This window comes from Glossina fuscipes, unplaced genomic scaffold (genome assembly GCF_014805625.2).
Source record: "Glossina fuscipes isolate IAEA_lab_2018 unplaced genomic scaffold, Yale_Gfus_2 114, whole genome shotgun sequence".
In the NCBI taxonomy this organism is placed as follows: domain Eukaryota; kingdom Metazoa; phylum Arthropoda; class Insecta; order Diptera; family Glossinidae; genus Glossina; species Glossina fuscipes.
This window is the reverse complement of record NW_023998457.1, coordinates 3,705,835-3,730,222: the sequence shown is the minus strand read 5'-3', so window position 1 is coordinate 3,730,222 and position 24,388 is coordinate 3,705,835. Positions and strand designations below refer to the sequence as shown.

Genomic DNA, 24,388 nt, shown 5'->3' with positions numbered 1-24,388 from the left:
TCACAAGTTCGCTTATAGTTAGGCAAATGTAATAATTTTCTTTGCTAATACCAAAGTTTATTTAAAGACAATTTTGCAAAAATTTTTCAGTTTGCTGCATATTTCATGTTTAACTTAAATCTCTTAATAAGAAATCTATTCATCGTACCCGGCCGTAGTTATAATTTTGCCCAACACTTATTACGCCAAGAATTATTCATTAAAGAGCTTCATTAACACTAGAATACCACCGACGGTTTACATATAGCTATTTCTACTTAAAAGAATAATATCGATCGTCTGTTTTTTATCTGAACGCACTATCGCAAGAGGTGTTCTCAGTTTACGTGGTGATGTGAGCGTATTCTTCGATCCATTTGGTCAATTTTAAATCCCAACCTCCCTGCGAGAAGTTTCCTTGTTTCTGCCAAGTTTGACGTCGAAAGGTTCATTTTGGCGGCCAAAGGGAAAGTTTTTATAGCAAACATTACCCAGACGGACAGAAAAAAAGCGAAGAAAGCAGAATTTAATCATTTGTAACTTTGTGTGGGCATGGCGGATGTTTTCCACTTTTGCGTGTAAGGAGTAGAATACTTCTTAAAGTAGATACGGGAAATGTCAGCCGACTAACTTTTATAATTTCTGAAAAACGAGCAAAAAGAGTGTACCCCCATCTTACAGCGGTGGGTATAAAAAAAAATAATATGCCTCCGAGCCATGCAATTACCATTTTGATCAATATCAAAAGGAGGATTGATTTGGAAATACGCTGCTCTGACGAGAATGACGGCCCTAAAAGCTTACCTAAAGAAGAAACAATGTTACGTCTTTAATATTGCTTTATGTATCGAGCTAGATGAGAGCGCAATATTAAATCGTTTATAGGTACATTTAAAATAATCTTAAATTTTTCATAATTTTAAGCTCCAGGTTTTTAGAATTACCAGTAGGCTATTAAAAAAATATCATTTAAAGAATATGCCCAAGTTGTTCTTAAAAAACTCAAATTAAGTTTAATTCAATATCTAGCTTGTCTTATTTTAGCCATGTCAAAGTTCACCGAAACTTATGCATCTTTTACGATAAGAAAACTAAAGAGAGATGTGATTTGTTAAATTGCATTCCGGAGATATTAGTTCACTCTAATCGACCAACTCAATCCTTTTTTTTTTTTTTAGTATATCGCAATCACTAAGGGAATGTCTCCTATTCGTTTAACACCGCGAGCGTCAAAAAAAAGTAAGGAAAGAGAAGGAGATTGGGAGAGGGTGGCCAGAGCCTAATGGTTGGCTCTGCCCGACCGATAAGCGTTATTGCCGATACTAAGCACTCCCTATAGCTAGGACCAATGTAAACTCCACCAAGATTTCAACGGACGTAGTCCGACGAGGCTACCCATGCGATCACTTATTCGAGTCCGACTGCCGACGTTGTCGAATAACACGAAGATATTTTACTTTGCTAATTTACTCGATTTTGACTGAGTATTAAAGTACGGACTGAATAGAAAACTAAGCTAAGCCTTTATATGTTTTGATAGACATATAGTGAAAAGTCGCAAAGGATCATATTTACATCAAGAAAAAAAAAATCAGACTCTTGCAATGGTCTTATTAGAGACTGAGGACTATGAATTTAAACCTTACATAGAAAAAAAAAGCTTGTCAATTATAGAAACTTTTATCGTTGAGGTAGAGATGTTCGATTGGGGTTTGATCATAACTATAGTGAATGCTTGCTCAATAAAAGCATAACACTTGCTGATTGGAGTGCGGATGCGACTTCTTGTTCTTTCTGATAAACAGGGTGATTTGTCTACCGCTAATCGCAGGCTACGTTCTTACTCGATCACTTTTTCCCCACTTCTTTCTGATAATCACCGTTTTACTCATATAGAGGACATCCCCCGCGTAATTCTCATTTAAAGAAAGTGCAGTGGGACCTTATTTACCACTAACCCCTAATCTGCTGCCTTTGCTCTGCGTATCTCTTTCATCACACTTCTTTCTGACCATCACCGTTTTACTCCTCCACGGGACATCTCCTGTGTGATTTGTCATTTAAAATAAGGGGACTATAAGACTGTGTTAAATTGCCTTCAGTGCAAATCTCAATTGCTATAGATTTTTGTTTGGCAGTAGTTATAGTGTGTGCTCAGGCGGTAAAGGCCTAACGCATAACAATTGAGCAAACACTCACTAGGCTGCCTCCTCTGTCGCACTATGTCTTTCTCTTTCCTCTCTTCTTTCTGACAGTCAACATGTTGCACAAATAGGGGACGTTCTCTGAGTGATTGGGTCATGTTTAAAAAAAAAAAACAAGTGAGAAATTATGCTGTCGTGACCGAATTTTTTATACCAATCAACGTTATTCGAAAAACCGCAAAATAAGTGAAAGCACTAAATTTTCATGCTTCACAATATGACACGGCCACGGCTGATTTTCAAGTTTTAACCCATAGACGTGTCCTTGGAAAAATTTTAGTCAATTCCAAATTCTCTTGCATATAATTTCGTTAACGGGAGAATTTTTACCTCAAATATCACATAGTTGCGCAGATAGACCGACGGACAGACGAACAACCGGACATGTATAGGTGCAATCCAAATTTGAAACTGGTCAAGAAATTATATACGTTGTGAGATCTGTGAAGTTTACGTCTGTGAGTTATAGAGGCGTTGAGAAAAATTTCAGTTTTGATGCACGATAATATTGGACAGACTCGGTTACTTTTTTTATGATTTTTCTACAGATACTACAGCATCGCCCATAGAATATGTATTCAAATTTTGGTAGATTCGTTTGCTTTAGTTTATGAGTAATGACCAAAACAATTTTTCATTCCTCTTGAAAAAGCGAGGTGTTCTGAGTTTACGTGATGCTGTGGGTGTGTCCTTTGACCGATTTGGCCCATTTTCAATACCAGCCTGCATGCAAGAACTTCCAATGTTTCTGCCAAATTTGAAGCCGTTAGCCAGAAGAATGTTTGTAATAGACATTAAACAGACGGACAGATGGACATCTATTTAGAATTTCATGCTGATCAAGAATATATATAATAAATACTTTGTGGGTTCTCTGATGATTCCTTCTGAACTTTTGAAAATGAATCACCGGAAGATGACATATATATATATATATATATTATCTAGATCGATCTCAATTACCAAAAATGCTTTACGACTTTTCACATATATTTACGCGAAATGGTGGGTGTAACAAGATTCGTTCTAAAGTGATTATAAGTTTTGCAAGTGCTTTTTTGTTTCATAAAACTTTTCCAACAAACCTTTATTGGACGTAATTCAATTTTTGTTTTTGTTTCTCTATATAAAAAAAAAGAATTATATATTTTTCTAAATACTACGTACGAGAGTGAATGAGAGTACACATAGAAAAAAAATAAAAAATAAAAATAACAGTAAAACTGGAAACTAAATTACCTCAAACATTAGCAAACGAAAAAGCTTTCAGAGCAGAAGTCTCTTCTAACTCTAAAGGAAAAAAAAAAAAAGATTAAACTATTATTTAAAAAAAAAAAAAGTAGTCTGGTGGAAATGAATATACATAGTAATATTACTATTTTTTTTTTTAGAAAGTTTTCATTAGTGCATTTAATTAAAACAATGTAATGATTTTTTTTTTTTCATTTTTTGCATGGGTTTCTATTAAGGTTCCATAATGTTTCATGTGAGAAGACGTCCAGCTGATTCGCAACCGCGTAGACGTAAGAAAAAGCCTTTAGGAGCTGCCAACGGGACCAATCATATATCCCACGAACGTGAGGGACCAATGCTAGTAGAAGTTACGCATAGCGGAGATGGTGGACGACGCATTAAGTTAAGCAACGAACCGGTCGAGGTATGTTTATTATATTGTGTGTGTGTGTGTGTGTGTGTGTGTGTGTGTGTGTGTGTAGAATTATGGAAAAATCTTTTGCTTATATTTTTTTTAGGTTGGCTCGGCGAATACTAATTGTTTGCAATTGTTTGGACCATCTATACAGCCGCGTCATTGTTTAATTTCACTTGTGGAAGGTGTCTGCACTGTGACGCCGCTACATACAGATGCCTTGACCTTTGTCAATGGTCACCATATAACCCAACCCACAATTTTACATGTAAGTAAATCAAAACGTTCACAAACACGCAAACGCAATATATATATACATATATATATATACTAAAGAGATAGGCAAAGTAATGGCAATTTGGTAAAGTTGACAACAATATACATATGTACGCAGGTTTGCTGGCATGTTTGCATACCTGCATATGCTTGTACGTACGTATTAGCTGATGTTGACATTAAATTAATTATGCGCTTTCAGTAATTGTTTATCAAATTGTTGTTGTTAATGTATGAGTGAGTGCAGGCTAATGCGTTGTCAGAAAATCACTTTTATGCGCACATATTCTAATATCTAACCAGTATATCCGTCCATTTTTGACATAATTACTAAGCAGTCGACACTTTGTGTTATCAACCTTTAACTCTGGGTCAATATATTTGATGACATTAATTTCTTTGACATTGTGTGCGTATATATGTCCGTAAAGCACTATGCTTGCATTTGCCTGCACGTGAGTGTTTTTTATTACGTCAATCATACGCGTTATGTATTGATTTGTTTTTCTTTTGTTTTTTTATATATTTATTTTTATTTTATTTAACATTTCTTTTCAAATTTATTTATTATGTGACGTATGTCTAAATGTGGATATAAAAAAGAAATATATATATATATATAAATAATGAAAAAGGAAAATTAATTTTATATTAAGTAATAACTTAATGCATAATAGAATTATAGATTTTTTTTTGACAGAAGTATAGCATAATAATTTTGTCAACCGTGTAGAACTGTACAATTGAGACTGCGAAAGTCCCTAAAGGTAAAAGTAGAAATATGGAAAGATTAGGGTGATGCGCACCGTAAATTTGATCAGATCTTTTTTTAGACGGCTGATGTGTTTCATAGAAAACCGTGCAAAAAAAACCGGGTAAAAAAATACATTCGACATATGGCACACATTTTGATATTTCTAACAATATTTCAAGATTGTCTGAGATGAAAAAACCTCATCTATTTTTCCAGAAAACCGTACAAAGAAGTAGTAATCAAATCCATATTACATACTCTTCAAACAAAAACCCTTCATTTATATAACAAAAAACAAATTAAAATTATTGTACAGTAAGAATTCAGTCCACAAGATCCATACAAGATGCTAAAAAGAAAAATTCGCGTAAAAAAGTGTATTTTCAAGCGCTAACGAATTAAATCAGCTATTATTAGCTGAAATTCTCTCTTAACTGTTGCTATTGTCAAGCTTCTGTAAGACACTGTCAAAATTTGAATTTAAGAAAAAAATTTCTTTTACAGTGCTATTTGAAGATCGTGTAAAAAAAGAGATGGGTGTACCTGATTCCTCCGTCTATCCTTGTCGTATTTCCGCATAAAGTTTTAGCTCATTACAATTAATCTCTTTATAAACCGCTGCCGTTACCCGATGATCTTTTCGCCTGCGTCGACTGTGGCGGAACATTATTAGATGTGCTTTCTGAACGATCCATTGCATTCTCGTTGACACCTTATAATTGGCATTGAAATTCTTTTAACTGTGACACCTCGCATGACCCTTAATGCATTCTCTACGTGAGTAGTTGAGTAAGTGTGATCAGTTTGTCAATCAAGTCAGTATGTTCACGGGTTCAAATCTCAATGCGGTAGAGTTTACTTTGACTGTGTGCTCAGTCGGTAAAGGCATACCACTTTCCAATTGGTTGCACATCCAGTAGGCTGCGGCCATCATCCCCCTATTATTTTCTCTTTCATGTCTTCTGTTGGACAGTTACCTTGTTACACGGATGGGTCCACATCTCCTGTGTGATTGGTCTAAAAAGAAAAAAAAAAAGAAAGAAAAGTAAAGTCAATAGATTCGCCGTCATTTGATGAGTGATGATCAGCAAGCAAGGTAATCTTCTTACCGCACTTTTTTTATATGTGTTTGCCTTTTCCTTGTAATTTGCAGAATTTCTCTTTCGAGTTCAAATGTTTACTGTGGGCAAGCAAATGCAAATAATGTGTTTGGGGAATACCTTGAAAAAACAAGAAAAAAGACCATCTTGGACCGCGGCCCGTCACAAAATACCTTACAATTGTTCATATAATGACTCTTCAAAACAAGATCTAAAAATTCCGACCATTATCAATAGCGTGCGTTCTTAGGCTAGCACGCGTCCATGTACTAAATTTTATCAAAATATCTCAAAAATTGCCCTAGCATGAAGAAAAGAAAAAAAACGGACGGATGGACAGGCAAGAATCAATATAATAAAATGTCGTCTATCTTAAGCCTCTCTAGGTGTTACATAAATTCGTACAAGCTTAATATACCCCGTACCACAAGTGGTGTAGGGTAGTTTACAAAAAGCCACAGTGACCTACCGCCCATACAAGATGGCACATCATCTCATGTGTTTCACATACATATTGATTACTTACATCTGTTTTGTTTATTAAAAGCAGGGGCTATGTTGCTGCCTGAAAAAACGACAAATGTTCTATAACCATTCGTTATAGCTGTTTTTGCAGCATGTCTAAAGGCAATAAATTCAATAAAAGTTGGAAGAGAGGGGGTCTAACACCCTGACATTACCCAGTACCACTCAGTACCCAGTAGTTGGACATATTGTGTCCAAGAGATCCAGCTGTGGTATATATTGTATATCATAACCGCTGTTATAATAATGAACGAATTCTTCTTAGCATAAGATCCTCGCAAAACAAAGTTTAACATATCGCTTCGTCTTAGACATCGATTCAAGAATGTTCATGACGATAAAATTCGAGGGAGCGATTGAATTTATCTCATTAAAAATAAGGTAGAGATTTCGCGAACGAAATGTTCATGGATCAGCACCGCGTTGCTAAGAGATATAACTTTCTGGAAGACGAAAGGAACATAAGAGCCCTTTGGCTGCAGGCCATCAGAAATAACATTGACGGTATGCTGAAGAAATGTGCGGTGCAAGGGAAGAGAGGAGAAGCGGAGGCTAGTCCAGTAAATCGCTTCTTTTTTTTTTTTTGGTTAGATTGCCTTTGTACGGTCTTGATCCGTTCCATTTCGGAGGATAGTAGACGAAGGAGATTATTCCGGGTAGATGGAGTATTATCATTTTCAGTTATTATTATTACGTTCTATTATATATTGGCAATCCATTAGGTCCTTCGCTATAAACCTTTAAAAAGAAAAAACAAAATTCTTACGCAAAAGCACCGACTTTAGGAGTTTGCATAAAGAAAAAAAAAATCTTACAAACTTATAAGTACCCAAACTCGTAGATGCTTCGAATTTATTTCCAGATTGTAATTCGTTCCCAATTTCGTCACAATCCCTTCCTCATGCGTGGCATTCATACGTCAGCACCATCAGAATTTGAAGCATTTACATAAATAATTTCCGTTTCGCTTTATTGCATTTTTATAAAAGATATTTGGAATAAATGAAAAACCGCAAACGCACATATACAAGCGCAAATATTGGCATCATAAAATATTGATCTAATTTTTAAAAACAGAGAAAATCGAATCTATTGCAAAGCCAATAAAATGATTCATTTTATTTAAAACTCTGTCCATTATAGAGGGTGTATTAGATTTCTCAAAGACGTCGACCTTATTCGTTGTGCGTAACACAATTTGTGGTGCAAGCATACATTTAGAATCACTCTCTGAATCGTTCTAAGTTTGTCTGTCCGTCTTGTTTGCCTGTATTCACCTATAGTCCGCAAAATTTTTTATACTCATATGTTTTGGCTCAAGAATGAACGCTACGGATCGGGCCACTTTTTCGATTAGTTTCCATATAACGCATTATTTTGAAAAGTCGTTATATAAATAACTGTAAGGTAGTGTAGGGTATTCAATGGCGAATCGCTGCCCACTATAGTCTTTTTACTTGTTTTGTCGACTAAAGTGAACACCCGAAACGATGTAGCCCGTCTGTCTATGCGTCCGTTTATTACTTTTACCTAGTTACCTAGAAGAATGAATATAGTCCATAACTTTTAGTCATTGATTGTCCTTAGGTTAAAATTAAGAGAAATTAAATATAAAAAAGGAAAATATTTGGGATCGGACCACTTTTTTAACTACTTCCCATATCACCTGTAGATTATGGTTTAAGTCCATATCTAAGTTACCTTAGAACTGACCTGCACACCGGATAAATGTCTACAAATTTGTTCGAGCAGAAAACAGCAAGTGCAGGAGAACAGGACAGAAGTAACATATCTTTAAAGGTCGACTGCTTAGGAGCGAATATTTTTCCCGCCATACTTTCCATCTGTTCCTCTTATTTTCTTAACTAAGTTGGCATTTCAGTATGCGAACTTTTAGTCCGATTAGAATAGCAAAGCAATGCCTAAGCTCTTAAGGGCTCGTATACTGCTGTCGTACGATAGGAGGAGAAGCTAAGTTCTATGGACCACAGGGCAACTGATGTGCGCTGCTATCGATGTGTATAATACTTTCGAGAGTTGCGGCACATTATCTTAAAGCAACATTTCGTTTGTACGGGCAGTTGCACATCTATGGATCATAGTTAAAAAACTCGAAGGGGATGTTCAAAAATATTCATAAGTGAAACGTGACTAATAGCATACACAATAGAACCAACGCCATCCTCCTATAGAAGCAATCTGTATATTTACACCTGTAAACAACATAGAACGTTGCATTTGAATATGCTGTCATGATCCAGCTGCGCTCCTCTGAGACTTACATATTAGCAGAGGCAACCTTGGACATAAGGCGCTTTATTCAGACAATAAAAGGACGGACTATCCTACAGGAGAAAAAGTTATATCGCAACTTTATATGCTTAGTGAAGATCTGCATGTTTTCAACTTTGCCCAGGATGTGATCGCGTCGACGGGGGAAGTGGTGATATAATTGCTCTTATCAACTTGTGGCGGAGAAGCAAGAACGTAGATGTGACACAAGTAAGAGAAGGCTCAAAGGACAATCAGGGATTGGAATCCCTAGCCTGGGCTTTAGTATTGGCAGCGGTGTGCATGGATAAGCATGACCACAGATGTTGACCGTACTATTGCCCCATCGTCGATAGCCTTGTTTCCTAGATATCGAGTACAGCCACTTAAACATACGAGGAGCTGAGAAAACGTAACTAGCAGACGTGAAATTCAAAAAGAAACGTAAAATTTAAACCTGATAAAAACATAAAAGTAAATGAAATTTAAGGACAACACACACTCACACGTCACTATGAAAAAATAGCTTACAAACCAAATATCAATTCAAATCATTTGTTATTCTGCTACCAAGAACATATAAAAAAAATTCTATAGAAATACACTAACACACACACATACATATCCAATTCTATTGAAATACATGTATATGAAAAAAAAGAAAAGAAAAATGAGAAAAACTGAAAAAGAGAAGAATAATAATAAATCCAAAAAATCTAGAAATAGAAAAAGCCAGAGCTGTGATATTCGTTACATGATAAGCACAATTGTGTAAGCAGTTAAGAAAGTTGTTATAAATATTGCAGGGAACCTTACAGACACTCTGTTTTCTACGAACTGCATTTTCGTATATGCCATCGTGCGAATAACAAATAACTTTTGTATCCTACACTTCTAGCACCAGAAGAGTATATTAAGTTTGCGCGGTTGTATGCAGCACCCAGAAGAAGTTGAGATACATCCACCATATGTCGATCGACTGTCTGTCCGTTTGTCTGTCTTCGTTTCTTATGTTTAAACTACAGGACGAAGTGATTCGAATTCACCGCTGCCTACTAAAGCTTTTCCTCTTGTTTTGCCTATTAAAGTAAGATGGCGTCCATCTGTCTATGCGTTCGCTTGTTGCTTTCACGAATAAGATCTCCAAATCTTATCTAGATAAATAAATTTAGTTCACAGTAGTTCGGATTGGATGCTCCCATACAACGCTCTTATTTCGAAAAGTCGATACATGGATAACTGCAGGGTAGTGTAGGATATTAGTTGACTTTGCTTGTTCTACACTTTAAGTTCAACGCACAAACCCCGTAGAAGCATCACTGTAAAGAATTAAAAGGTGGTTATATAAATGTATATAGTAAGCAAGATAAGTTGATAATGTTAGATGCACAAAAAACTCAAATTTTATTTTTTAATTTTCTCTTTCTGCTTTTCTCACACCCGCCACAGGCCGCATAAGTATGTATTGTTATATAACTATATGTTGTTAGATGTCTGGCAGATAAAAAAACCTATACGCTCCATTAGTGTTATTAGCCACATATATCAGTCCGTCAGCCTATTCGTTGAAATCTCACGTGTGTTTTCAAAACTTTGCCTAAAAACGAAATTTAATCTTAAAGTTCTCGTCAAAGTGACGTCAAGCTTGTAATTAAATCAATCCCTAATGAATCCCTAAGAAAGTCTGCTAGTTTTCGTCTTTTAACAAAATTACGGACTCGAACAACAGTCAGCTGAGATAATTTCAAAATGTACAAAATTATAGCTTAAAATATCCACGATATAACCGATACGATATAATATAATAATGTACACAACTCACGATACCTCCAATAAGTTACACAATATAAACGATATAATATATCGAACACAAGCCTAGTGGTGTTTGTTAATACATTTTACTTGAGCGAAATATTATTCTTGTCTTGCTTTTCTATCGGAAAGGTTAACTGTTATTATTATTTAAATTCCTGGAGGGGGCGTTCAAAACAATCAGAAGATTTAATTGTCGATACAAGAAAAACAAAAACAAAGTAAAAAAAACAAAAAAAAAGAAAGAAAGAAAAACAAGTGAAGAGTAGCTTATAATTTTTAACCCCTTTTTAATCATCGAAAACCTCTTCATTTACGTATAAATTTGTTGCGATTCAATGTTGTTCTCGATGTTCATACAAAAGTACAACAGAATATTTAGTTAATATCAAACGCCGCCCCCTGTTTTTAGTTGATTATAAAAGTTTGTGAACGCTGGACGTGCCTGTGATTTTTAACTTTTTTTTTTTTTTCTATTTTTTCTATTATTATTTTTTTCATTTTTTTCGTTCGTTTTTCGCTTTGATTAAAACTATTTTGAAAGCGAATAAATATTTGATTTGTCCTTTCTTTTATTTTTTTTTTTGTTTTTGTAGAACGGTTCTGTGGTAATGTTCGGTCGTGTAGCATCTTATCGTTTCGTTGACTCACCAACGGACGGTCGTTACAATTTGGCTTTATCGCAGTCGCAATTGGATTCAGCATGTCTCTACGAAAGGTAAGTTATAAATATACATATATATGTATATATATATTTGCAATAGCATCCACTTGAACAACTCAAACCTCGTACTATTGTGTGACGTGTTTTTTTTTTCCAAAAATCTCACTACCATTAATGTGTTATTTTAGTAATCTGTTTTTATATGTTCATGTCATTTATAGAGTATGAGAAGAAAAAGCTTTTAAAAAATATTTTATCACCATCCTTGAAAAAATAATGTTATATAAGCACAAAAAAAAAAGAAAAATTCGCTTATGTTTACGCATCCAATTGAAATCCTTTTCGTTTGTGATAACAAAAAAATTTCTTGACTAACTCAAACTTCTGTACCAGATTAGCCCCTTACTCGAAAGCTCGAAAATTGAAACGAACTAGTAAACACACAATTAAATACCCTAGGCCATCCCATAGGTATTCATATAGCGGACCATCAAAATGCAGTGTTATATGGGAAGTAGTCGAATATGTGGTTTCATGTTTAATGGCGTTCGCCCTCATCTCATCTGTGTAGCAAATTACATCAAAATACTGCAAGAATTTGCGAGGTATAGATTAAACATATGAAAACAAGAGAAACGGATAGATGGACGGAGGGACGGAAAAGCTTAAAATGATTCAGAAACTAATTTTACTTGTCTCTCACATAACGACTTTTCAAAATTAGGTGTTTTATGGGAAGTAGTTCCATTTTCATTAAAATACTGCAAAAATTGCGAGCTGTAAGTTGAACACATGAAAACAACACGAATAGATAGTTGGACGGGTAAGCTTAAAACGATCCGGAAAGTGATTCTGAAACGGTGGGTTTAATAAAAAGCGAATCCATTTCAAGTCTTTTTGGGTGTTGCATACATCCGCACAAATTTAATACAACCTTCTACAATACAATAAGTGGTATAAGATATAATTTATAATTTTTCCCTATTCTTTACTCATAGTCACAGATAGCAATTTAAAATCATTGTATTGCGTTTGCATACAAGGCAGGGTTCTACATATTCTACATAACTGCTCTTGGTCCATTCCTAGGGCCCTTTAGAACTACTACAATACTATAAACTTGATCAAGGTAATATTCCAAGTCGATTTCTCATATGCTATTCTCAAAAATACAACTCTAATAATTGACGAAGTTCTTATAAAAAACCGCATCTTCAATATATGTGCCTGGCTAATATCCACAGATGAAATTAAAATAATTTTTCATGATAAAGAAGATTTTATAAATTTCGATCTGTAGCAGATATTCATCTAAAACTTTTTACAAATATTTGCAAAGGCCGCTTAAACCCGTAGTACAAATAGATCGGATCGCAAGTAAGCTAGTTTAAGCAATCAAGTAAGCAGATCATATCCGCTGCGGGTGAAACTTTTATACCCACCATGTTTATAGTAAAATGTAATAAACAAATATTTATTGGTGTACTTCCCTATTAATGATCAATATATAAGTACATACATACATGAGCAGACATACAGACGGCCAGATTGACTTACTTAAATCGATTCAAAATTTGCCTATTATTAAAAATGTGTATGCCTTATCTTATACTTACTTCTCTGAGGCTTCCTTGTGGATGTTGCACACATTTTGACCGAATACCCTTCATTTTTCGGTGACGTAACTAGGAAAAGCTAGCCACAACGAGTAAAAGCATTATACTGGGTCACGAATAACCATTAACTCATACTGTTATTCATATAACGACTTTTCGAAATAAGAATCTTCTATAGGAAGTGCCCGAAAATGCGGTCCAATCCAAACCATTACCAATAGCGTTAGTCTTAGGACCAGAACATGTCATTTTGGCGAGTTTCATTCAAATAGATCAAAAACTACGATCTGTAAATTGAACACGGACAGAGGGACAGAAATGCTTAAATCGATGCACAAAATGATTCTGAATTGATCGGCATCTTGGCTTGTCTTGGATCTTTCTAGCTGTTGCGTACGTCCGCAAAACATTAATACACCCTTCTACCAATGAACAAACAGTCCTCTGTCAGATGATTTTGATCTTGAACGAATATGCGATAGACAAAATCTAGAAATCGGTGCTCGAAAATTCATAAATAAGTTTTTAAGACTCGAGAGATAATAATGTTTGATAGGATTCGTTTATAATCTGATGGCAAGATATATTGAACCTGAAATAGACTGCCGCACAATTACCACCGAGGAAGAAAGCCGAAAATATATCAAGAATTACCGTGGATTGAACACAATGAAACAAGACGGGCAGGCGAGTGCAAAAAGCGATTCTGAATCGATCTCAAGTCCTGCCGGGTGTTACGTACATTCGCACAAACTTGATATACTTATTAATATACTTTTGTGATACAATAAGTGTAGGGTATAATTACCATCTAGAAGGCATTGTTTTTGAGTCAATTCAAGACGTAAACGAAAATCTTTTTAAAAAGCGTAAACTATGAATAAGATACACAGTAGACGCCTCTGTAATACGACAGATTCGTTCCACAGAGTATACAAAAACCATAAGCGCCTTATAGGAGACAACCGTGCCAGTATAATCGTATTTGTATTGCAATTTGCCTTACCTACTAAGGCAAACTATTTGGAAAAGGAAATAATTAATTTGCACCGATTACATATCCTTTGACGGCGCTCCACGGGCCAACGGTTTCCTATGTCTGCTCCAATGTATAGAGAACTGAGTCAGTGCAAGCGTTTTTGTATCGCAATGTGCTTAATTCCTGAGGCCTATTTGGAAAGGGAAAAAATAAATTTTTGGTAAACACTTACTCTCTTACATAGGTCCGAAGCCTGTTGGTTTCCCTTGCCTGGTCTAATATGTACACAACTGGCATTTATATTGCAACTTACCCTACCTACTAAGGCAAAGTATTTGGAAAAGAAAAAATAAATTTTGCCCAAATATAATGCCTACCATCTTTCACTTAACTCATATTGTTTTTTTTTTTGCGCATATAAATATAAATTTTAAAAGCTTTTTCTTTAAACTATTTATCCCTTTACTTAAAATAAATTTAAATTCAATAATTATTTGTAATTTTCATTTTCTTTTCATTTTATGTTAACCATTTTTTCTTTCATTTTTTTTTTTTTTTTTTGTTTTCATTTTGTGCGTGCATTTTTCGTTTTTCTGTCGGATAACATAAATTTTATATTGTGTGCTTGTTATTAAAAAAAAAACAAAAAAAAAATTGCACTCACAACAACAAAAAAAACACTGATACACACGCATACACTACACTTGCAACATAAATAAAAATAAAAAAAACCAAACAACCACAACAACAACAACTGAAAACAGTCGGTCTCCTACATCTCCTGGCTCTTGGAATGATGAAGATGGAGCATTAAGTTCGGTACGTACAAGCTTATCGTAACGTCTTTCGGGGACGTTTATGAAAAGCGGAAATTTTATTATATCAAATTTTTCCCTATATATCTTAACTTAACCTACCCTATAACATAGACGCATAAAAGTGAATATGAACATCATCATCATTATCATCAGCAACAACAACAACCGCAACAACAGCAGCAGCATCAACATCATCATCACCAACAACAGCAACAACAACAAGGACAACAACAATCAAGCAATCCACATACTTCTGCTGAGCTTACGGAAGTTGATGGTAAATTGCGTGCGAATGGTAATGAAAGTAATAATCATCATACAGGAACCGGTAGCGGCAGCTATAGCGGTGGTGATGCTCAAAGTTTAGAAGGTAATCTGGAAAATGAAACTAAATCAATATCCAGTTTAAAGTCCGCTGGTTCAAATAGTCAAGAAAGGTAAGCTTCTTCAAAAAAAACCATTGATTCTTAGATAAAAAAAAAAAAAAAATGCTTTTTTATTAAATTATTAACGCGAAAGAATCAATTTTTTTCAGCTTTTTTTTTTTCATAATCAATCACACTTGTTCATACACAACAGATATACACGATACCACACGTGTTTGTCACTTTAAAAAGGGAAAGCAATTTTTGAAATATTTCAATCTTCGTTTCATTGCAAATTTATGTTAATTTCTTTCTCTCCCTCTCTCTTTCTCTCTGTTATTTGCATTTAATGTTTTCCTCGCTTTTTTGTTTTTCCTTTTTATCAGTTTCATTATTGACATATATGTGTTGTTGTATGTATGTACGTATGTACGTATGTATATATGTATGTATGTATGTTAATTAAAAAATATATACATATATAAATACATATATATATATATATATATATATATATATTTATAAAACGATAAAAGATAAAATATATATTCTTGTGCAATATATTAAGATTTCTTTTTAGATCACCGAAATTACCTTCAAGCTCGGCTATGAGCATTGTCGAGTCTCAAGGTCAAGAACCCATATTACCAGCTGTTTTAGAATTTCCTGAAACTCATCAGGATCTATTTTTAAGACACATAATCACCGAATTAGATGTAAATTCGCCGCATTTTAAACTAGCTCCTGTCTATTCGCTTTATTTATGTGCCAGGTAAGTAAATCAATTCATTATTTGATTGATTACTCTCTTAAATGTATTCTTTATACTTTGCTTTACATCGCTTTTCATATCTTGACTATACAAAAGTCACTATGCAAAGCAATTTCTTACAAAACTTTTTCTATCTAAAGTCATTTATTTTATATTTAAATCAAATCTCTCTGTAAAAATTCGTCTTATTGTAGCGCTTATCCTAGTGTCAAGTATATTAGTTACATTAAAAGCTTGCAACCTATAGAAATATTTATAGGAAGCCACTTATATCCCACTGTAATCTTTAAAATTTATTCATAATACACTCTAACTGGAACGAGTTCGAAAATTAGTGAGGAGGGCTCTTGTCCGCAGATGTGTCCGCCTGTACGCCCGTTGACATCATGATTGCGATCTCAAAACTTTTTCTAGTAGCAATAGCATTAATCCTTACAATTGTTTTAATACTCTCTAAATGGAATGAGTTGGTGAAGACAGCCCATGGGGACCTAATCATGAATTTTAAAAAGCTAATAAAGTCATATTTTCTTTCTCCTTCATTGCAGTCCTAAAATTGCGTGATTTTTACTTACTTACGTAAGAAAAACAGTTAAACTATTGACAGTTTGTAAGTCGGGTTTACAGGTCCGTATTAATGTAAAGATCATATATACTAATAAGACTCACTATATAAATAGACTTGCAATGGGAGCATTGAAGGCATTCGACAAAATGCCGCTATAAGATTACAATTTAAAATAATTCAAAGGGCATCCGATAGATATGAATCGAATGAGGCTATAGTTATGTGCGATCTTGAAATTATATCAAAACTCTAGGGTAGGAATCAAAAGATTCGTCCTAAATATTATACAAATTTCTTTTCTTCTTTTTTTTTTTTTTTACTTACAAATTCCAAGACAAACTTTCTCAGTACTTTCGTAGTCATTTTTTCTCTTTCTATGCTTAGTTGCCCATTTTTTGTGAATTTATGATTCTTCTTCTTTTTTTTTGTGATTTTGTAAACTTTGAATTTTAGCTTGAACTTTCGAAGGATACATGAACAGAATTTTTAATATCTACGCAAATACTTCTACAGTTTTTTTTTTTTTTTTTTGTTTGGTCTTATGTGTGTTTATTCGAAACACTTTGCCTTGTTACTTTGATAATATATGAGTCCCCTTGGATGACGTGAATTATGAAATGTGCAAACAAAACGATTCATTTTGAAAATTCCGTTTGCAATTGTACAGAGAGTCATTTTCAAATTGTAGGAAGGATGCCGATTAAATATTTGTAGTCTTTTTTGGTGACATTCAGTCAGCTGAATGTGTGCTTGTTTTCCAGGGGGAGTGATTTTAGAAATATCAAAGAGTAGGCGCAGAATATTTAACACAGCGTGAGAATAAACGGAAACGGGAAATTGGCATGAAGGTACGCACTTCCAAAAAGGCATTAGAAACTTGCCCAGCTTTCAGCATTTTCATATTCCCTACCGCAAGATGGATATGTATTCATTTTGTTAAGAGATATGCAACACCCGCACCATTTGTAATTTGTGAGTGTATTTGTTTATTGATGCATACAACATCCTGAGGGACTTATCTTATGATAGACCCAGCTTATCTGTCCGTCTGTCCATTTTGCATTGCTGTCTTCTACGTTAAGATGTTGAGCTATTAATATTAATATATGCTGATGAAATTTGGTACGCCGATATGTGGACGAACGCCATTGAAATGGTTTGGAAACACACAACATTAACATCAATATTAAGCGAAATAGTGTAGGGTAGTACTTAAAGGTGGGTGGTGGTCCATTATAATGCTTTTACTTGTTACAGCTAAATTTTGGAAGTTATAATATTTATACTCAACACGTAAAGATGAGGGGTATATTAATATTGCTGAAGCACATGCAACACGGAGGAGGGAACCTTAGACACTTTGGTCAGCATCAAATTCTGAATTGATTTAAGCATGTCCATGCGTCCGTGTATATAATATTCAAAAAAACATGAAGGCGGTCATGGGTAACGTATGAACGCCAGTTTTTCAGGGATATATACGCAGGATTCAAACGTCATGCCTTCACCTAATCCCTAAAGTATTCTTTTCCGAACTTGAAAACAATTAATCTGACAAAATCCGTATGAAATTTCTAATTTTTCAATAATCTCCCTCTAGTATGGGCCATATTTTTTTTCAGTTTATTCAGCATTGCCATTAATGTTAAGTTGGGTCTTTACCTATACATCATCCGTTCGAGAATTCTCTCAAGCTTTTGATCAAATGTACTTTCGAATAGTTCTCTACTTAAGCACTGGAAATATTTATTTCCGACTAGAAACATATACGATTTACATCATTTTTGAGCGGAACTACGTTGACGCAATACATATGTAAATACTTCAATTAAACGTAATGAAGGAAGAGTCATATATCACTAAAATGAAAGTGAAATTTTGCATCAAATACTATTGCACTTAATTTAATTTACACAGAATAATTTAGATAATGTTGAGGAAATTTGTGTTTAGTAAATAATTGCTATAAAGCAATTAACAATCGATTAGCTAATCATTGACGCAATTGTTGAATTTTTATGCAAAAATTAAGTTAAAGAAACCAAACCTGAGAAAGAGTGAATGAAATGCTCAAAGTTGTTCTTGCTATTTTATCTTTACAGATATCGCGCTTCAACACACTACCGTCCAGAGCTGCAGCCTACAGAACGTGCCCATAAATTAACCAAATTTCTACATCACGTGGCCAGTCTAATTTATAATGTTGTAGTTCAGGAGCAATATAAAGATCAACGCATCCTGGCTTTTTGGATGGCGAACAGTTCAGAGTTTTTGCATTTCCTTAAATCGGATCGTCACATAAGCGCTTTTTCGGTACAAGCTCAAGAAGTGTTGGCGGAAAGCGTGCAGACCGCATTTCGTAATTTAGTCAATTGTTTTCGCGTTGAACTCTCGCAGACTCTCAATCAATTCCTTTCCGAGACTATCGATCATGGTTCGGCTGCTGGCCTAGTATTAACAGTGCTCGGCTCGGCAATGGCATTATTAAGACGATGTCGCGTTAACGCAGCTCTGACGATACAATTATTTTCCCAACTATTCCATTACATTAATGTGATATGCTTTAATACGGTGAGCACGAGGAAAAAATGTTTGTGTTGAGTTTTCTTTCGTTAACATTTGTTTTCTTAAAAACATTCTTTTTAACTTTTATGACTTTTGTATATTAATGTTGTTATGTTGTTTTTTTTTTTTTTAGATTGTTACCAATTCTCACATGTGTACCGCCGAGTGGGGTAAGGTAATGACAGAGCGCTTACAATTGTTGGAGTTATGGGCCGAACGTCAAGGTTTAGAGCTAGCAGCCGATTGTCATTTGGCTAAAATCAATCAATGCGCTCAGTTTTTACAAGCGCCCAAGACATCTGTTGAAGGCGTGCAGCAATTAGCTTGTACTTGCTTTCGTTTGAATTCTTTACAAATGGCTGCTCTACTGCAGCAAGAGAAAATACCCAGGAATCTTGTAGATACCGCTTTGGGCATGGCTGAATCGGTAGCCGATGAATTGACACGTGCCGATGGCCGTGAAATTCGCTTGGAAGAGACACCCGAATTACATTTGGCTTTACTGCTGCCCGACGACGGTTTCAGTTGTGACGTTGTCCGGGGCATACCATCCGGATTGGTTGACTTTCTAAATCCTTTACAACAACAGGGCATGTGCCGCTTAGCTGCCCAGCCCACCTCTATAGGATTGTGGACCGTGTATATGCATCAATTTAATGTAAGAATTATTTTGCACTTGATTTTTGGCAGTGTTTTAGCAATATACTCGTTACAGGCGCGTTCTTCTAGTGCGATGTCAAATAAGTTGCCTCAACCTGAAAAGCAAATTATTAAATTACAAAAGAACTCGAACGGTATGGGATTATCTATTGTAGCCGCCAAGGGAGCCGGTCAAGAACGTTTGGGCATTTATATAAAAAGTGTGGTACCCGGCGGAGCAGCCGATGCCGATGGACGGCTACAAGCCGGTGACCAACTCTTACGTGTCGATGGTCAAAGTCTTATTGGTATAACCCAAGAAAGGTAATACTAGCCCTATTACAATTTATATATTGATAAACTAAATCCGTACTCAATCAATAGAGCGGCTGATTATTTGGTGCGTACGGGGCCTGTCGTCACTTTAGAAGTAGCGAAACAAGGCGCCATTTATCATGGTTTAGCTACGCTTCTCCAACAACCCAGTCCTGTTATCCAACGTGGTATGTATATATATGTGTACTTTTCCTAAGAATCTTTTAAAGAAAGTAAATATCCTAGTAACTTAAGTGATTCAAAATTTTAACTGCTCCATGTAAACTCTTGAAATAATTAGCAAATTTGTAACACTGCTTATCTCACTTACACCGTAGATAAATTATATATTTGCTTGTTGTACTAAGAAGCCATTTTGAATTTCCTCTATTACATGCTGCCACTACTTTGTGTACTTTGCGATTAATTAAATGCTAAAAATTATTTATACATACTACTAATGCTAAAATGAAAATAAAAGATGACGAGACAATCGCTCATAGAGAAGGGCAAACAATTTATCCCCAACTGCAACATGATTCACAAACACAATTCATGCAGCTTCCTAGCTATAATTTACAGCCAACACAACGAAGACATTCATATCATATCCCACGTCACCATTCATCCATTTCGGATGATAGCTTAAATCGTAGTCGACGCAATTCTTACATAGGTGGTATGTATTCTCCTTCGTCTCCGCCGGTGCGCAGGTTAAGTGCTTCTTGTCTACTGGAAGAAAGATGTGCCCGAGGCTATCAAGAGCTTCATATAGATCCTCGCTACAGAGATACAAGACCGATAGCCCGGTCGGCAAGTAGTTTATATAATATGAGCAAAGAAGTATCACTGAGCACACATAATATCTCAAATGCTTTGGGTGCGGGTATGAGGCCAATGCCACAGCAATATCAAATCACAAGTCCATTAAGAAAGCGTACGAACAGTACATGTAATATAAATATACCGCCACCTTCCATTTATATTGAAGATTTCACTGAACCCGAATCAAGTGCCAATAAAACCGCTTCGAATGAATCATTTACAAATTTCGTGTACACTGAAGTGCATCAACCTCTCAATGAGGAAGGAATAGCTTCGGTAGCTAACAAAGAAGATATACCATTTATAGATGAAAATTCACTTAGCGATGACGACAAAGAAAAAGAAACATTAATACCCAATAGTGCTGCCAGCACTACTACCAAGAGCATTATGAACTCAAGTAGCAATCGAAAAATGAATACGAATGCGGAAAACCAACAACGCAAAAGTGTTAGTTTCGATTTGGAAGATGATATTGCCAATGTAAATATGATGAGTCGTAAGTCGCAAACCCACGAAGCCTTAAGCAGAATTAGTAGTCAAATGTCATTCGCTAAGGTGGCCCAAGAGGAACAGAATTTAAACAAAGGAGGAAAAGAGAAAATACCTTTAATTCAAAGAATACGTAGAGAATTAAATTCGAGACGTTCAACATCGGCGGCCGAAGATAATAACAATTCGGATGGAAGCAATTCATCGTCGCTCGAATCAGTCGAACAAATGCCAATATTGAGACGACAATCACGCGAAGTTCTTCTTAAACCGAAACGTGAGCTAAATAGCATACGATCAACTTCGTCCGGCGGCGGTTTAAACGATTTCAATTATTATCAACAACAGCAGCCGCGACAAAGACGTTCTCTTTCCACTTGTTACTATACGAATCAAACGCTTATTCCGCCCGTTACAGTACATAATATAAATATTATCCCAGCAACACCACCAGAAAATGATGATAATCCCGCGAAATTGCCTTTAAATTGTAACCAAATGACCAATAAATTAATTGATAAAGTTCCTATAAAGAATTACACAACATCGCCGGAATTCGATAGTTCCTTTAAACAAAAATCATATAGTCAAAGCAATATAAACGATATTGAAAAAAATCCAATAAAAAATGTAAAGCCATCAAATGGTTTACAAGAATTTTCAAAATCTCTAGGTGAAGGTAAAGTTAAAGAAATGACTGAATATTTTAATAATCATCGAGATTTTCATAAACTTTTCAATTGTGAAAACAGTTTAACAAAATCTTGTAATAATTTGTATAGCGAAGAATTAAATTCGAATACTAATAAAACGAAGGTCAATCAATTGACAAGCGAAGAACAAGAGAATATATTAAAACAACTTAAAGAATGGAGTTTGCACGGAGCGGAAGCTCAAGATTTTGAAGTAAATTTAGATAAAAAAAAAAATGAATCAATTTCAAGTAATCATAATGAAACTAAGCAACGAATTATTTCTAATATTAATAAGGAAATTATTAAAGACGAACAGCAACAACACGAACAAAAACAACAGCATTTTCATCACTGTAACGATAAATTAGCAAAAATGAATATCAAAACATTTAGTTATAATAAAAATAAATATCCAATTAATTCATCGGAATCTTCACCTTCATCCTATCATTCGATACGATCGGCTAAACATGGCCAAACTTGTCCTCCCTGCTGTCATTGTCACGATCAATCTACCGCAATAAAAACAACAAAATTTCAACGTTGTCATAGCATAAAACTTTGCCCCAAAGCGAAAACTGTACGCGCTATAAAGCGTAAACAACAAAAACACTCTTCTTCGTCCGGATCGAATTCATCGGGCGAGTCTATGACATTTTCATCGCATCCGACAACCTCATCGTCAACCTGCCCTCATTGCTGTCAATATGACGAATTTATCGACGACTTCAGTGATATAGAAGATAATATCGATGACGATAATGATGATGATAATGATCACCATGATACATCTAAGCCTTCACATTTGGCCAATTTTAATTTCTGATAACAACATTCAGTCAAGAGGTGGTTCTTTTGCTTTTCATGAAAGCTTTTTTTTGTATTAACTTAATTCAGTTTTTAATTCCATTTTTTAAATTTACTTTCTAACCTTTAGTTAATTTATTTAATTTCCAAAAATTTTAAAACTAAAATTAGAGGCATTGTTGCCATCAAAAAGATAAATTCTTATCGTAGTTATGAAAAAATAGGGTTGCCTTATAATGTTATTACAATTCGTTAAAATTTATTGCTTTTACCATCTTAAAGCTTATAAATTATCCCAAATTTTCTAAACATTATTTAATTTATTCATTTATTATACCCATCACCGAACTATGAGGGGTATATTCCGTTTCTCAAAACGTTTGCAACGCCTACAAGGAAGCATCAGAGACCCCACAAAGTGTATATGTTCTTGAGCAGCGGCAAACTCTAAATCGATTTAAGCATATCCCTCTGTCCGTCTGTGTAATATCTGTTCCTGGCCGCAAAAATGAAACTAGCAACTTCAGATTTGACAGTGACATTGCAAGTTCTTGCACGCAGTTTTGTAGTAAAAATGGACCATATCGGTCGAAGGACACGCCTACAATACCGCGCAAACTCAGAACTCCTCTATTTTCAAAAGGGATAAAAAATTGGTTTTCTCTTGCTTTTTTCCATTACTTAAAAACTAAAGCAGATCAACCTAAAAAAATTTGGATATATATTCTTTAGGCGATGCTGTAGTATCTGTAGAAAAATCATAAAATATGCAACCACGCCTATACAATATTATAGTGCATGATAATTTAATTTTGTTGTTCAATATTTATAATTTATAACGTGCAGAAACAAGATTCAGAAACCCTCCAAATTATATAAATGCTTGGCCAGTTTCAATTTAGGAATGCACCTAAACATGTCCGCCTATTCGTCTATATGCGCAACTGTGTAGTGTTTGTGGTAAACATTCTCCCACAAATGCAAATTTGCAAAAGAATTTGGAATTGACTTAAAGTTTTCAAAGATCACGCCTACAACGCCCACCTGCCCCTATAACGAATACTTTTATTGTGAAAATAGAAGAAATTAACTGCATCCGCTTTATATTATAGAGTATGAGAGAATTTTGTTCTTTTACTTCTTTTGTACATTTTAGGATAACGATGATGGGTATTAAAGATTCGATCCCGATCGAATTTAACTTTCTTACATGTGTATTCATTACAGAAAGAAGAAGGGTTTTTCATTTTTGTTAAAACTTTTGCAACAACCAGAGGGAAGCTCCATCAATTCTAAACCGATTTAGGTTTGTTCATCTGTCTGTCTGCATAAATTCTGTAGTAAGCACTATGCTGATCGCAAAAAAAAGCTGCTTCAAATTTGCCAAAAATATTGGAAGCTCTTCTATGCAGATTGGTATTGAAATTGGGCTAAATCGATTCGAGGATATATTCACAGTGCAATATAACTTGGGGCTATCGGTTTTCAAAAAGAAAAGAAATATTAGTTATTTGTTTGTTACTTGCAAACCCCCCTAATCTTGCATTTATATTCTATGGGTGGTTTCGTCGCACCTGTAAAAAATTCGAAAAAATCGACGACGCCTATTGAATAGTATCAAATGTCGAAATTGCATTCTTTAGTCAAAATGTGTAAAGTTTACATATTATCGACCAATCAAGGACATATTTGTCAGTCC

The 24,388-nt window shown here is 34.9% G+C and overlaps 1 protein-coding gene across 4 annotated transcripts in view; it reads left to right on the top strand.

The window, feature by feature from the left end:
* LOC119639940 (afadin) overlaps window positions 1-24,388 on the top strand; it is a 67,401-nt gene that overhangs the window by 33,787 nt on the left and 9,226 nt on the right. For 2 of the 4 annotated variants that reach the window (XM_038037683.1, XM_038037682.1), the window contains exons 6-15: window positions 3,653-3,840; window positions 3,935-4,099; window positions 11,166-11,287; window positions 14,593-14,647; window positions 14,758-15,083; window positions 15,592-15,783; window positions 18,454-18,922; window positions 19,050-19,574; window positions 19,632-19,879; window positions 19,940-20,058. In XM_038037683.1, coding sequence (XP_037893611.1) covers window positions 3,653-3,840; window positions 3,935-4,099; window positions 11,166-11,287; window positions 14,593-14,647; window positions 14,758-15,083; window positions 15,592-15,783; window positions 18,454-18,922; window positions 19,050-19,574; window positions 19,632-19,879; window positions 19,940-20,058 — 2,409 coding nt within the window. Of the gene's footprint in view, window positions 1-3,652; window positions 3,841-3,934; window positions 4,100-11,165; window positions 11,288-14,592; window positions 14,648-14,757; window positions 15,084-15,579; window positions 15,784-18,453; window positions 18,923-19,049; window positions 19,575-19,631; window positions 19,880-19,939; window positions 20,059-24,388 lie in introns of all 4 variants that reach the window. The other 2 variants (XM_038037685.1, XM_038037684.1) reach the window with 2 other exon arrangements.